Source organism: Diceros bicornis, chromosome 6, assembly GCF_020826845.1.
Source record: "Diceros bicornis minor isolate mBicDic1 chromosome 6, mDicBic1.mat.cur, whole genome shotgun sequence".
In the NCBI taxonomy this organism is placed as follows: domain Eukaryota; kingdom Metazoa; phylum Chordata; class Mammalia; order Perissodactyla; family Rhinocerotidae; genus Diceros; species Diceros bicornis.
The window spans coordinates 24,665,737-24,680,334 of record NC_080745.1 but is presented as its reverse complement, the minus strand read 5'-3'; the positions used below and the strand labels follow the sequence as shown (position 1 = coordinate 24,680,334).

Sequence of the window (14,598 nt, the reverse complement as noted above, 5' to 3'; positions counted from 1 at the left end):
ATCTGCCCTGCGTCGTGGGTTAGGTTTATTTTTATTTGGGCTGTTTTGATGGGAATTAGCACTATCTGGTTATCCACCAATAATGGTCTTTCCTCCACCCACACGTTGGGATGGGGAGTTCTTAACCTTCTAGAGGAGTCTCTGGAACTGTCATGGCAGACATCCCCGGAGGAAGGGGGCTAATGCATATGGAATTTGTATGTAAATTAAAGAAAAGTCAATGTCCTCTAGAGGTGTATAGCAGAAGGCTTTGTACGTGCTGTTTGTGTACCCGTTATTTTTATTGTCATGGTTGATGGCCTCAGATTTCCAGCGGTGGCGCCAGGCAGGTCTCGGTTCTCCTTTATCTGCATCTTGTAGGATGCCAGCAAGATGCTTCATTGATGCAGCAAGGTCTCCAGCCATGATCCTCCACTCATGTCTGGATGCCAGTAACACGCTCCATTGCATGCAGCAAGGTCTCCAACTATGACCCCCAGCTCATGTCTACCTAGCTACCTATCTCACAGGGAGCTGCTATTCCAGTAGAGACAGGAAAAATACACTTTTCCCAGACTATGGTAAAATAAGTACTGACTCTAAAAATATCCATAACTTACTGGCTTCCTTAGATCTAGAGGAAGTCACATTAAAATGACTACATTTATATTAAAGTTGTCTTGTTTTTTTTCATGATCAAGTCATCTCTAATCAAAGAGTTGGAGGGATACTGGTGGACAATGTCAGGAAGGTCAGACCTCACACAAACTCAGAATTATCTGCCCAACATCCACAAAGCAAGTGTTCAGCCCAGGTCTTCAGGAGCCTATTTTATCTACCATTAATTTGGCTAACCAATTCCTGTATTCAAAAAGCTGCAAAGGTATAATGGGTGCTGGCTACTTCTCGCTTCAGAGTTGGAAAAGACCCTAGAGATTACTTGGAGCAGGAAACCTTCTTATGACACACTCCTGTCAGGGGCTTGAAACTACTGCCATATTCTAGCCAACTTGTTTCATTTACCGTTCCTTTGTTTCTCAATTAATAAGGAAGAAAGACTGTGTGTACAACACATGCCTACAATACAGAGGTTATTTAGAGAAAGCGTAACAAAACATACTTGTGTTTTCCCTACTAGGCCTAGGCCACCCAATTTACCAAGCCTTACCCTAAATTTATATGTGGAGGATGCTAGATTGCCACTTAGTTACCCATCCTGATGATGGGAGCGTCATTCTTCAACAAACACTTACGGAAGTTACCAGGGCACTGCACTACGGCAGTATTGGGGGTGGCGTGGGCACAAAGCCTAATAAGTCTAATAAGATATGGCAGCTCCTGCCCATAATAAAAAGCTCACAATTTACCGGTGCACACCCGTTATTATTACTGATGTCTGTTTTTTTTGGAGAGCGACGTTGGGAAAAGAGTATCAAAGCTAATACTTGAGCGTTTACCATGTCAAAGTCACTCTTCTATGCGCCTTAGTATTAACTCACTTTGTCCTCAAATAATCCTACGAGGCGGGTACTATTCCATCCCTATTTTACAGATAAAAAAACTGAGGTACACAGGTTAACCGCTTCCTCCAAGTCAGGTAACCACTCAGTGGCAGACACGAATTTGAACGCAGGCAGTCTGGCTCTAGAAAGCCAGGAAAAAGGGGTAAAGCGAGAGAGGACGGAAGAAGAGGGAGGAGAAGGTGGGAGACAGGTAGGGACGGAGAGGGAGAACAGAGGGCTGTTTTACCTTCGTCAGAGAAAATACTAATAACGCCATCAACTTATTGATTTGCATATTTCCATCACTTTTAGCTTCTGGCGTCACTCCTAACTCTGTAAGGTTGGACTTTGGTCCTGAGAGGACCTCCCACAGGAGATCGCTGGCGCAGTCCTTTCTCACAGCCCGGTCTCCAGCACCACATGGCCCTCTCCTGCGAGGGAACTACAACCCCCACTATGCACCGCGCGGGGGGCTGGGTCCATGCTGCGGGAACGCGAGGGTGTTCCAAAGGTGCCGTGAGGGAAAAAAATCACGTACACTTTTCGCCGCTTTCCCACCTTCACACAGACTCACCTCCAGGAGGACGGATCGTCTTTTTCATTAACAGCGCATAGAACGAAGCGTGTGGAGTCGCTTCTGTCCTCAGGCACAGCCGAGGGCAGGCGCAACGACAGCGCCGGCCGCGAGGTCCCCCGGGCCACGTGCGGGGCGGAGCCAGTGGCGGCGAGGCTGAGTCGCAGGCCGGAAGTGTGCGAGAGAGAAGGGAGAGGCTTGAGTGGCTGCCGGCGCGCCTTCCGGTGGGTGCGTCGACGTCGGCCAGCAGCAAAGGGCGCCTCGGCAGGCTTTCGGCGCTCCGCTTTCACCAAGGCCCTCAGCCTCCGCTCGTCTCACAGCAGGCCGTGACGACATGAGCAACAAAGAAGGTGGCGTCCTCGGCAGCATTGGGCGTTATTTATTCAGAGGGAGAGGATCTCCAACCGTTTTGTGGGATTTTCCATTTCTCCTCACCCTTGAGGGATGCCCTCTCCCCTTGCAGGCTCGGTGGGTGGGAGCGGCCGGCCCTGGTGATTTTCCCGGCCAAATGGCCTTATTTGCACCTCTCATTTTATTAAATTCTCGAGCTGATTTTTAGCTTAATTCGGTAATTCCCCAGCTTGTGCACATCATTGCTGGAGGCCTGGATGAGGTGAGCTTAGAGTTTGGGGGGAAAAGAGCGGGGCTGCTTTCCTGCCATTCAGCTGAGAAAGCCTGTAAGGAGAGCACTCTGTGGGCCTCTGGTTTAAAGGAAGGAAGGGATTTGCCTGTGTTATATTTTGTCAACTTTTGGTAAGAGAAGAGCCCTATCCAACTTTTTTCTCCTTCTCTACGTAAGGATCAGGAGGGTTCAGGAAAAGGAAGCATGACAATTTCCCACATAACCAGAGAAGAGAAGGGAAGGATGTTAATTCCTCTTCGCCTGTGATGTTGGCCTTCAAATGTAAGTTCTCTGTCATGTAAGTTGGCGAAGGGAAGAGAACTAAAGAGATTATAACAGGGATTATTTAGTTATGTTGTCTGCAAGAAAACAGCCCTTGAGAATTTAAGATGTGCATATCTGAGCCTTTTACTTTTCCTGGAGGTTTTGCCGTGGTGCCAGGTCTGCCATGAAAGTTGAGATTACAAAAGGCCTGGGTTTTTTTTTCCCATTAAAGTTTCACAGGTAAACATTAATGTCAGACATGCCACATAACTAAAAATTGTTGTGTACCTGATATATGCATATATATAAATTAGATATATGTATATCAGGTACATATATGTATATATATGTCAAGTGTTTATATACATATATGATCAATTAAATTTTTTTTTTTGGTGGGAAAGATTGGCCCTGAGCTAACACCTGTTGCCAGCCTTCCTCTTTTTGCTTGAGGAAGAGTGGCCTTGAGCTAACATCTGTGCCCATCTTCTCTATTCTGTATGTGATTCACTGCCACAGCATGGCTTGATGAGTGGTGTAGGTCCGTGCAGGGGATCTGAACCCGTGAACCTGGGCCACTGAAGTGGAGTGCACCAAACTTGACCACTATGCTACTGGGCCTGGCCTCTAATTAATTTTTTAACGTGTGTTGGTTTTTTTTCCTCAACTAGACTTTTGAAGATAGGAGCTATAATTTTATTTTGACTGTAGCACTCTGCACAGAGTGGGAACTCGTGCAGAATCCTATGTACAGGATCCTGTGGGAATCCTATGTATATATGTATTCACAATCCCCCTTTTCTCAGTATTTTAACTTGGTCAAGTTGTTCCTCATTTCAAAACAAAACGTAAGGCAAAGTTCTCCTTTCTCTTGTCCTCTATCTACCGTACTGTACCTTATAGTTTCTTGGTTCAGGACGCCGAGAGGGGCTTGGCTATTGATTCTAACTTGCGGTCATCTGAAGGCTTGATTGGGGCTGGAGGATCCACAGCTATTGATGAGTTAGGCCTTCTGCCAAAAACCACCTCTGGTTCCTTTCCACGTGGCCCACTCTGTAGTGCTGTTTGAGTCCACTCATGTTTCAGCATCCGGCTTCCCCTGGACAGAGAGCAAGGAGGAAACCACAGTCCCCTATGTCCTGATCTCAGACATCATACACCATCACTTTTGCTGCATTCTATTTGTTAGAAGTGAAGCAGTTTAAAAACTCTGCCTCATATTTAAGGGGAAGGGAATTACGTTCCACCTTTTGAAGGGAAGAGTCTCAAATAACTTATGGATGTGTCTTAAAACCACCACCGCACTTAAAGTGATCTTCAGAGGTGTAAGACAACTAGTTGTGATTGAGTAGAGAGCATATTGATACAGTTATATACTCGGTGGACTACAGAGCTGCTTGTTTCCAAGTGTGTTTTGGTGTTTTATGTTTCTGCCTGCCTTTTCACACATAGTTCTTTAAGCTTGGAATTGCTTCTAACTTGGTGCCCCCATTGTCCATCAGTGAACTATGGTTTTCTTCAAAACCTAGATCAGGTAGCTTCTATTTGAAGCCTTTCGGATTTTTCTCTCAAGCAGGTTGGTGACAAACATGGCATTCATTCATTATCCCTCCATCCATTCAGTCATGAAGTGTTTACTGAGCATCTGCTGTGTTCTAGCATGTGTTAGTAGTGAACAAAAAAAATGTGGTTCCTGTTTTACTGAACCTTTTACATATATTTATTATAGTGTGATCACATTTTATTTGTTTACATCTCTGTCTCATACTAGACTAAACTCCTTGAGGATAGGATCTGTCTTATTTAACTTTGTATTCATAATGACAGCTGTGTAGTGGTCATTAATGTATTCATAATAAATAACGAATACATTTGATTGTCTTGAAATATTAGGCAAAGTCCTAGCCTAATTATTATCTCAATAATAAAAGACAAGATGTATTTAGGTCCTTGTTAACTACTAATTTAGTAGTTTATTCAAGTTTTGGATTTTTTGTAATTCATGCAAAATACATCTGTTGCGTGCTCCCTATATGACAGGCAACTTGCTAGGTCTTTGAAGTGACAATCCTTCTGAAATAAAGTGGTTATTTAAAAGTTAAGTGGTTTATGGGGCCAGCCCGGTGGCGCAAGCGGTTAAGTGCGTGCGCTCTGCTGCGGCGGCCCGGGGTTCCCCGGTTCTGATCCCGGGCACGCACCAACACACTGCTTGGCAAGCTGTGCTGCGGCAGTATTAAGTGGTTTATGGGTATTTCAGTGACTAGCGCTTAAAAATTCAGAAAGTTGATATTATTAAAAGTTATAAACTTTTTTTTTTTTTTTGAGGACGATCAGCCCTGAGCTAACATCCATGCCAATCTTCCTCTTTTTTTTGCTGAGGAAGACTGACCCTGAGCTAACATCCGTGCCGAACTTCCTCCATTTTATGTGGGACGCCACCACGGCATGGCCTGACAAGTGGTGTGTTGGTGCGTGCCCGGGATCCGAACCCAGGCTGCCAGCAGCGGAGCGCGTGCACTTAACCACTATGCCACGGGGCCGGCCCCATTAAAAGTTATAAACTTTTTTTTTTTTTTTTTGTGAGGAAGACCAGCCCTGAGCTAACATCCAATGCCAATCCTCCTCCTTTTTGCTGAAGGAGACTGCCCTGGGCTAACATCCGTGCCCATCTCCCTCTACTTTATATGGGACGCTGCCACAGCATGACTTGCCAAGCAGTGCGTCCGTGTGCGCCCAGGATCCGAACCGGCAAACCCCAGGCCACGGCAGCGGAGCGCGTGCACTTAACCGCTTGCGCCACCGGGCCGTCCTGAAAGTTACAAACTTTTAATTAAAAAACTCCAGTTTCTTTTTTGGAGATATTGTATGTGGTAAGGTAATTTAAAAAAAACTTTATGTAACTTAGGGAGAGAGCTGGGAGTAATTTTTGTAAGAAGTTATGTGTGATGATTTTGTAGTAATCTCATGTTTATTAGACTAGATAATTTTTACAATATATACCTCTCATTGTGAGGCTCTGAGTGGTAAAACCAGTTAAGGCATACTTGTATTTAAAGACAGAATATTTTGGTTACTAGCAGAGTCTGATTTCCAAGTACTTTAAAAATAAATAAGATGGTTTTGTCCTCTTCATTTTTTTTTTTTTTTTTTTTTTTTTGTGAGGAGATCAGCCCTGAGCTAACATCCGCCAATCCTCCTCTTTTTTTGCTGAGGAAGACGGCCCTGGGCTAACATCGGTGCCTATCTTCCTCCACTTTATATGGGACGCCGCCACAGCATGGCTTACCAAGCAGTACTTCGGTGCGCGCCCGGGATCCGAACCAGCGAACCCCGGGCCGCCGCAGCGGAGCGCGCGCACTTAACCGCTTGCGCCACCGGGCCAGCCCCTGTCCTCTTCATTTTTATAGAGTAAATAATATTTGCTTTATCGTGAATAGTAACGATATTGTTTGATAGGCTTCAAGTATAGAATATGTATGCTTATGATCATAACACTGTGTTCTTAGCTTTTCAGCAGGAACTTGATGCAAGACATGACAAATACGAGAGACTTGTGAAACTTAGTCGGGATATAACTGTTGAAAGTAAAAGGACAATTTTTCTCCTCCATAGGATTACAAGGTAAGTGAATATCTTTAAAATTTGTTACAATTGGATACAGTTTGATATGTATTTTGTAATGCTTTATACCTCAATGGACAGTAACTAGCTGTGAGAATATTCTGTGTCTTATTCTGTGAACATTGAAGTCAGAGGACTGTAGCAGCAGGTAGATTTTAAGAAATATTTTAATAGAAATAGGAGGGAAAAATTCTGATTTTCAGAGCAGCTGGGGATTTTGTGTTCTGTTAAGATCATTCATTGATATAGCTATTGTTTGTGAAAATATTAAATTTTTGATGGTTTTTTAGAGCCTAAAACGTTAAAGCTTTATTTGGATGATATATGCGGAAATTTTAATATTAAATAAATCTTAAAATCTGCTTATCTTCTCTTCCCAATCATTTTTCAACTCACTGCAGTCTGCCTTTCTGCCTCACAACTATTGAAATTGCCCTTGTTACCTTCATATCGCTAAATCTAGTACACACTGTTCTGCTATTTTCCTGTTTTACATTTTTGCAGCATATGATACTGTTGACTACTTAATTCTTCTTTGAAATTTCTTTTTCCTTCAGCTCTGTGACATTAATTTCTTTGAAATTTCTTTCTCTAGGGCTTTACTATTTTATTTTTCTAGGTAGGCTCTGTATATTTAATAGATTTCTTGTTTACAAGTGAAAGAAACCAGCTTAAACACTAGCCTAAACAGAGAAGGGAAATGAATATAAAGATTCAGGAATATCTTATGAATGCAGCTGGGTATCTCCATCTTTCATCTTTGTTTGCTTCATATTTCATTTGACCAGCTTTCTTTGCTTCTCTGTTTCACATTGGGGTGGAAAGTGCCCACCCTGCAGTTCTCTAAGAGAGATTCTTGTTACGAATTCCAAATGCCTCTAGAAGGAAAGCTATGATTAGCTTTACACTATGTATCTTATAAAGTATTGGAGGAAGACCAAATATAATTTATCAACTTTTTATTAAAGACATTACTGAAGTATTCTATTCACTAATTTACAACTTTTAGGATGATTCTCTAATACGTTAATTTCTATTCCATGATGTGGAATAAATTTGTCATACCTAGATTTATGGGAATGTGGCACTATTAACCTTTTCTTTATCTTACCTGGCTCTAAAATTAGTTTTTGCTTATTTTTTTTTAACAAATTCTCAGATAGCTTGTACATACTTGAGCTTGTATTATGGAAAGAAGCAACACTGTTTTGATTAATTATGAACACTTTTCTCAATACAAATTGCAATTCTAAAACAGTTGCCATCAATATTCATCAGTTTAAAGAAATAATAGAACTGTGACAAGAGAAGTTAATATTTTAGAAAAAGTCGTGTTGTTGTATAAATTCATCTTGTATTTGTCCAGCAAAACATAATAAATGCTCATTATAGTAAACCTAGAAAATAATAATCTTTAGAAAAATAATAAATGACAGAAAAGATACTGAGTGACAAAAGTTAGTCACAATACCCAAAGATAGCTACTATCAGTCAGCAGATTTCATATTTTATTTCCCCCCCCGTTTTTTTTTTGGCTGAGGAAGATTGGCCCTCAGCTAACATCTGTGCCAGTCTCCCTCTATTTTGTATGTGGGCCGCCGCGACAGAATGGCTTGATGAGCAGTGTGTAACTTTGCACCTAGGATCCAAACCTGCGATCCCTGGGTCGCCTAAGCAGAGCACGTGAACCTAACCACTACGTCGCTGGGCCGGACCCTTATGTACTGTTTTTTTATTGTAGTTGTGACCATATTGTACACACATTTTTTGATTAGTAAACAGATAAGCATCTCATTCCTGATGTTGGTAATTTGTGTCCTCTCTCTTTCATAATCTGTGTGGCTAAAGGTTTATCAGTTCTGTTGATCTTAGAAGACCAACTTGGTTTCAGTGACGTCTGTTTTTTTGATTTTCTGTTACATTGATTTCTGTTTTTTTTCTTTTTCTGCTTGCTTTGGACTCATTTGCTTCTCTTTTTCTGTATTCTTAAGGTGGAAGCTGAGATCAAAGAAGAAAATTAGTTATTTCTTCTTTTCTGATATAGGCATTTAGTGCTATAAATTTCCCTTTTAAGTCTCTAAGTGTGCTTTAGGTGCATTCCACGAATTTTGATATCTTGTTTTTCATTTTCATTCAGTTCCAAATACTTTCTCAGGGAGACTCCCACGCTCCACTTCAGTTTCTCATCCCTGCGCTGTTACTCAGAAACTCTCCAGGCAATAAGATGGGGCAATCATAGGGCACATGTCCTTTTTTTCACCCCTCTCAGGGATCACTGTCCCGGGCTGCCTGTTGTCCAATGTCTGAAAACCATTGTTTTTTTTGGTGTGTGTGTGTGAGGAACATTAGCCCTGAGCTAACATCTACCAGTCTTCGTCTTTTTGCTGAGGAAGACTGGCTCTGGGTTAACATCCATGCCCATCTTCCTCCACTTTATATGGGACGCTGCCACAGCATGGCTTAACAAGCGGTGCGTCGGTGCGTGCCCGGGATCTGAACTGGTGAACCCCGGGCCGCCGCAGCAGAATGTGTGCACTTAACCGCTGGACCATGGGGCTGGCCCCATGAAAACCATTGTTTTGTATATATTTTTTTTTTAGTTGTTTATGACGTGAGGATAAATCCTGTCCAAGTGTTACTCCATCCTCACTAAAAGCAGACGTCTCGATGTCATATTTTATGAACATAATTTTCCTTATAATTATCATTATTATACATGAAACTTTGTATACTTCTTTTTTCACTTAATAGTACGTTATAGCATTTTCATGTTTTTACGTACTTTTAATAAAATATAATTGTGGTTTTGAGTTAAAAGTATCCAAATACATACAATGTCTATTTAGTCCTGTGTTAACTGATATTTAGATTATTTCAGTTTTTCACTATCAAAGCATCTGGCTGATGTTCCAAAAGTTCCCAATATCTTAATTATAGTGCTCCTGATATGGAAGAAATATTGACTGAATCAGAAATTAAATTGGATGGTGTCAGACAAAAGATATTGCAGGTAGCCCAAGAGCTCTCAGGAGAAGACATGCATCAGTTCCATAGAGCCATTACTACAGGTAAGTCTAGCTTCACTTCAGTGGTAACTTTTTTTTAAATAGTGGATTACGTGATTTATCTGTGAGTTGCATGAATTTTAATAGACAATTGGTGAAATATTATTGGCTGTAAAAAATTGAGACTTCTGAATAGTAATGTAAAAGTAATCAAGAAATGTTTAATTGCCTTTATTTTTGTAACTGTGTAGTAATAGTCATTAATAGATTTTAATAAAGTAATTGAGAAAACAGACTTAATAGAATCAACTTTATTCTTGAGTGTGTAGGGTGTTTTTATACCAGGCACATTTCATTTCCCACTATGGGTATTTCTCACTGGTGGTTTCAGTTTTAGTAGGTTCGTAAAATAGGGTGTGTCACCTAGCTAGGTGGACCCAAACATCTCATAGTGGGGATTTTAGGATAGTACTGGGTTTTATATATGCATATAAAAAGGTTCAGGGACAACTGGATCTTGGGCATTATCACCGTTTACAAATTACTTGCATAAATATTTAAAGTGCTTAGTTCTTTCCTCTTCTGTCTTTTTTTTTTTTTGAGGAAGATTGGCCCTGAGCTAATATTTGTTACCAATCTTCCTCTTTTCTTCTTTTTTTTCCCCCAAAGCCTCCAGTGTATAGTTCTATATCCTAGTTGTAGATCCTTCTAGTTCTTCTCTGTGGGATGCCGCCTCAGTGTGGCTTGATGAGCGATGAGTAGGTCCGCGCCCAGGATGCGAACTGGTGAACCCCAGGCCATTGAAGCGGAATGTGTGAACCTAACCCCTGTGCCACCAGGCTGGCCCCCATTTGATTCTTAATGTGAGTGCACTGACAGGAGAGATAATGTATGTATAATTCAGACATACCCTAAAATTTGCAGACAGACAAAGTCAAAGGTTGATTCATATTTGTAGAAATATATGAAAGGTCTATATTCCTTTCTATCAAATAGCTGATTCCATTGAGCTCAGGTCAATTAAACAGTGGGAAATGAGTTCATTTGGTATCTGCTCAATGTGTGTCCAATTTTAGTCTAAGCATTTATAATTTCAGCACTTGTTTTTCAGAAATGACAACGTGTAGTGTGTTGAAATGTCTTTTTTTGTTGTAGCTGCTCAATAATTATATATTATTTAATTGAAGTATAATTGACGTACATTATATTAGTTTTAGGTGTACAATATAATGTAATAATGTAATGTATCGATCTTTGTATATATTGTGAAATGATCACCACAGTAAGTCTGGTTACTATACGCAGTTAAAGAATTTTTTTCTTGTGCTGAACTTTTAAGATCTACTCTCTTAGCAACTTTCAAATATGCCAGACAGTACTATTAACTATAGTTGCTATGCTGTACATTACATCCACATGACTGACTTAACTTTGTAACTGGAAGTTTGTACCTTTTGACTCCCTTCACCTACCCCCTACTCCCTGCCTCTGGCAAGCACTTGAAGTATTTTTTAATCGGTAAGAAAAAGTACCTGCATATATCAGTTAAAACTGGGGGTATGTTATTAGAAATTGAAGTGATAAACTATGAGGAGTCATTATGGTATATTCCTAAAGGAGATAGATCCCCATCATCATGATTTATTATTTACTATCAGAGATTTATTTTGTTTTTTAAATAATAGCATACATAATAAAAAAGATGTAATGAATTCAGTTTGTGTTGTCAAGTGGCACAACCTTGAATATGACAAATTTGGCAGGGTTGGGAGAGAAGATCAGAGGTATTGGTGGTAAGAAGAGTGAAGTGAAAGCTAAAACAAACCTCTAGAAGAAAACATGAAAATATCTTCATGACCTTCTGGTAGGAAAGATTTTTTAAAATGACACAAAAAATTATTAAGTGCTAAAGGAAAAATGGATCAATTGAATTTCATTAAAAGTAAGAAATTCTGTTTATCAAAAGACGTCATTAAGAAAGTGAAAGGCAAGCTGAAGTTTGAGAGAAGGCATTTAAATACATACGTTGGATAAAGGACTCATGCAAAATATGTGAAGAATTCCTACAAATCAACAAGAAGACAAACAATTTTAAAAATGGACAAAAAACTTGAACAGGGGCCTCAAAAAAGTGAATATTCAGATGACTAAAAAGCATATGAAAAGGTGCTCAGCATCATTATTTGCTAGAGTGATGCAATGTAAAACCACAGTGAGATTCCATTCACTCACCAGCATGACTAAGTTATAAAGACTGATAATACCACTTAAAAAAACTTTGGCAGTATTTAGCTAAAAACACGCCTACAGCCTGATCACTTCTGGGTACGTACCCAAGAGAGGTGAGGCTTATGTCACCAAAAGTCATGTGTAAGAAAGCTCATAACAGCTGTAGTCATAAGATCTTAAAACTAAAAAATGACAGATGTTCATTAACAGGAGAATGGATAAATAAATTGTGGTATAGTTGTAATATTACATAGCAATAAAAAATGATAAACATACACAGAAGCAAATATGAATCTCACATACATTCTGTTGGGCAATATAAGCAGACACAAAAGAGTATCTACTGGGTAATTCCATTTATGTGAAGTTCAAAAAGAGGCAAAATTAATCTAGGAAGATAAAAGCCAGGATAGTGGTTACCTGGGGGTGGAGGTTAGGGACAGGAGTTATGACTAGAGGCATGAGGGAACCTCCTGGAGTGATAGAAATGTTTTATATTTTGATGTGGGTGGGGTTACATGGGTGTACACATATGTAAAAATTCATTGTTATACATTTAAGATTTATACACTTGACTGTATATAAATTATAACTCTTTTTTTTAACAAAGAAAAGTCACTGTTGACTGATGAGTTCTTAGCTCCTTTGCCCATAGCAGTTTTTTGTGTCAGGAGATCATATCAATAATAATTCTTTGCATGGCAGTCCTGTGGTGAAAATAATGTGCCATGTTTCATGAAAACAGCCATGTCATTCATATTAGTGATACTCTGTCAAAACCCCTTTGGTGAGTTTTCTCTTGGGTGCTGTGTCATTTCTAGTGGGTAGGCAGGGCAGATATGTTTGTGGCAACTTTTGCTTGTTCTCTTTGATCTCCTGAAATTTTTATATGCCTCTCCCAGTGGAAATGGAGTGGGTAGGAGGTGAGTTGGAACATCCAGCACACCTACACCTCTGTCAGTTCTCAGAGTTGGTTGGAATCCAAAAGTGGCATCTCTAGGCTTCAGGTATGTTGTAGATCTTTTTCAGGGATCTAGATCAAGAGCAGTGGTATTTATCAGTTGTTTATACACGAGTATTATACTGCCATAAGGAGTCCCAGTGAATTATCGCTATTGCTCTTTCCCCCATAGCTGGAGTAGCAGCATTAACCATGCTAGAGGTAGATCCATGACAGGCAGATATTTCAATCACAGTGGTCCTGCTGTATATAAATAGATATGCATGCATAATCTTGAGGGCTAGTAGGTGGTGGAGTTGGTGGTGGGGGAGCAAGTGGATCTCTCAGTTTCTAGAAAGTCCTTGATCTGAAGAAGCAGTACAGTCTGAATGTCTCACTGCATCAAAGTAAACAGAAATACCATCCTACAACTTCGTCTGTCCTATTAACGTGGATAATTAAAGGCAAGAGTTTGAGTAACTTCCATAATCTTGGTCATTTTTTCTATCACGTCATGCCGTAAGCCTATCTTGTAAAAATTCATGACATTGTGATACATATAATAGCTGACTACAGTAATCTTCACCTTGACTTTAATCCACACTTAAAACTCTTGTATTTTTATTGAGACGTATATTTTCCTTACAGTGTTGGTACTTCATCATATGATGTGTTTAGATTAAACTTCTCAGTTCCATATTATTTCATGGGTAAACCTTATTAATCCTGACAACTTCAAGTTCCCCAGATATCTGGTGGGACATCCTAGATTTGCTTTCTTTGGCCCATTAATCTATTTTGTATGTCCTTCATTCATCAATGAGTAAAATGTAAGGCAAGACTTTAAACAAGGTGTAAGGACCATGTAGAGAGTGATACAAAAAGAAACGTAGAAAGTTGCGCTTGGCTTTTAGAACAAAACAGAGAAATGGAGAAAAAAGGGCAAAAGGGATATTTCATTGAGTCAGTGGGGTGTTTCTTAAATCAGGAAGGAAGCGCTGTATTGGATAGAGTTTAGGTAGGGCGTTAGTAAAATGAGAGCAATCTTACTTCAGATTTTCCCACTTCACTGTATCATTGAGGATTATTATAAGCATCATGTTCTGTTTAAGGCCTTTGTTTATGATTTGTAAGTTTTCTTTGAAGATTACCTACTCATGGATTAAAAATATAAGAATTCTCTATGTCTCACTTTTCCGTAGGAAGTCTTTAAAATAAAATGAAGTTCTTTAAATTGAAGTAGTAAAGATGTTTTTTCTTAAAGTTAAGGAGTAAAGCAGTCAAATAAAGAGGTATCTGGGACTTAAAAATTTGCTGACAGATATTTTATTTGATAAAATAAGGTTATTTATAATTAGAGCAGCATTAACAATATGATGCTTATGAATAGCTTGCTGCTTGTAATTGTTAAATGCTTGTGTTGGTGTTACTCCAAATAGTTGTTCTTTTGACTTGAAGATAAAACAATTCTGGCATTGAACTAAAGGAGTTCTGAGCTTTTCCTCATTAAGCATAGTGCTAATGGCATGCAGAGCATTTCCCTGAGGGATACTTGTGTGAGCTCAAACATTGAGTATCCTACTAATAATTGAAGAACAACAAAAAGGTCTGTTTTCTACACATTTCTTATCAGAGTAGATTATGCATTGTCCCAAGGGATGGTTAAACAAATAGACGAATAATTAGTTTCTTGAAATAAATCACTTCAAAAAATTTTTGTGCCCTATCATGTTTTTGTTTTGTTTTTTTCTCTTGTTGAAAAAAAGTAACCATTAGGGGAAAATGTCCTTCATCTCAATGAAAAAATATTTCTTTTCTTTTTTTAGCTTAATTTATGTCATTGTGCTAATGATAAAAATTGT

General features: G+C 39.5%; 1 protein-coding gene across 2 annotated transcripts in view; it reads left to right on the top strand.

Annotated features, from left to right (window-relative positions):
• The first annotated feature begins 2,283 nt into the window (after positions 1 to 2,283).
• Positions 2,284 to 14,598, top strand: part of TSNAX (translin associated factor X) — a 34,616-nt gene continuing 22,301 nt past the window's right edge. Inside the window, exons 1-4 of one of the 2 annotated variants that reach the window (XM_058543023.1) lie at positions 2,284 to 2,405; positions 2,855 to 2,959; positions 6,448 to 6,562; positions 9,479 to 9,630. In XM_058543023.1, the coding sequence (XP_058399006.1) occupies positions 2,390 to 2,405; positions 2,855 to 2,959; positions 6,448 to 6,562; positions 9,479 to 9,630 (388 nt within the window). In that variant the 5' untranslated portion in view covers positions 2,284 to 2,389. The remainder of the gene's footprint in view (positions 2,406 to 2,854; positions 2,960 to 6,447; positions 6,563 to 9,478; positions 9,631 to 14,598) is intronic. The other variant, XM_058543024.1, reaches the window with a different exon arrangement.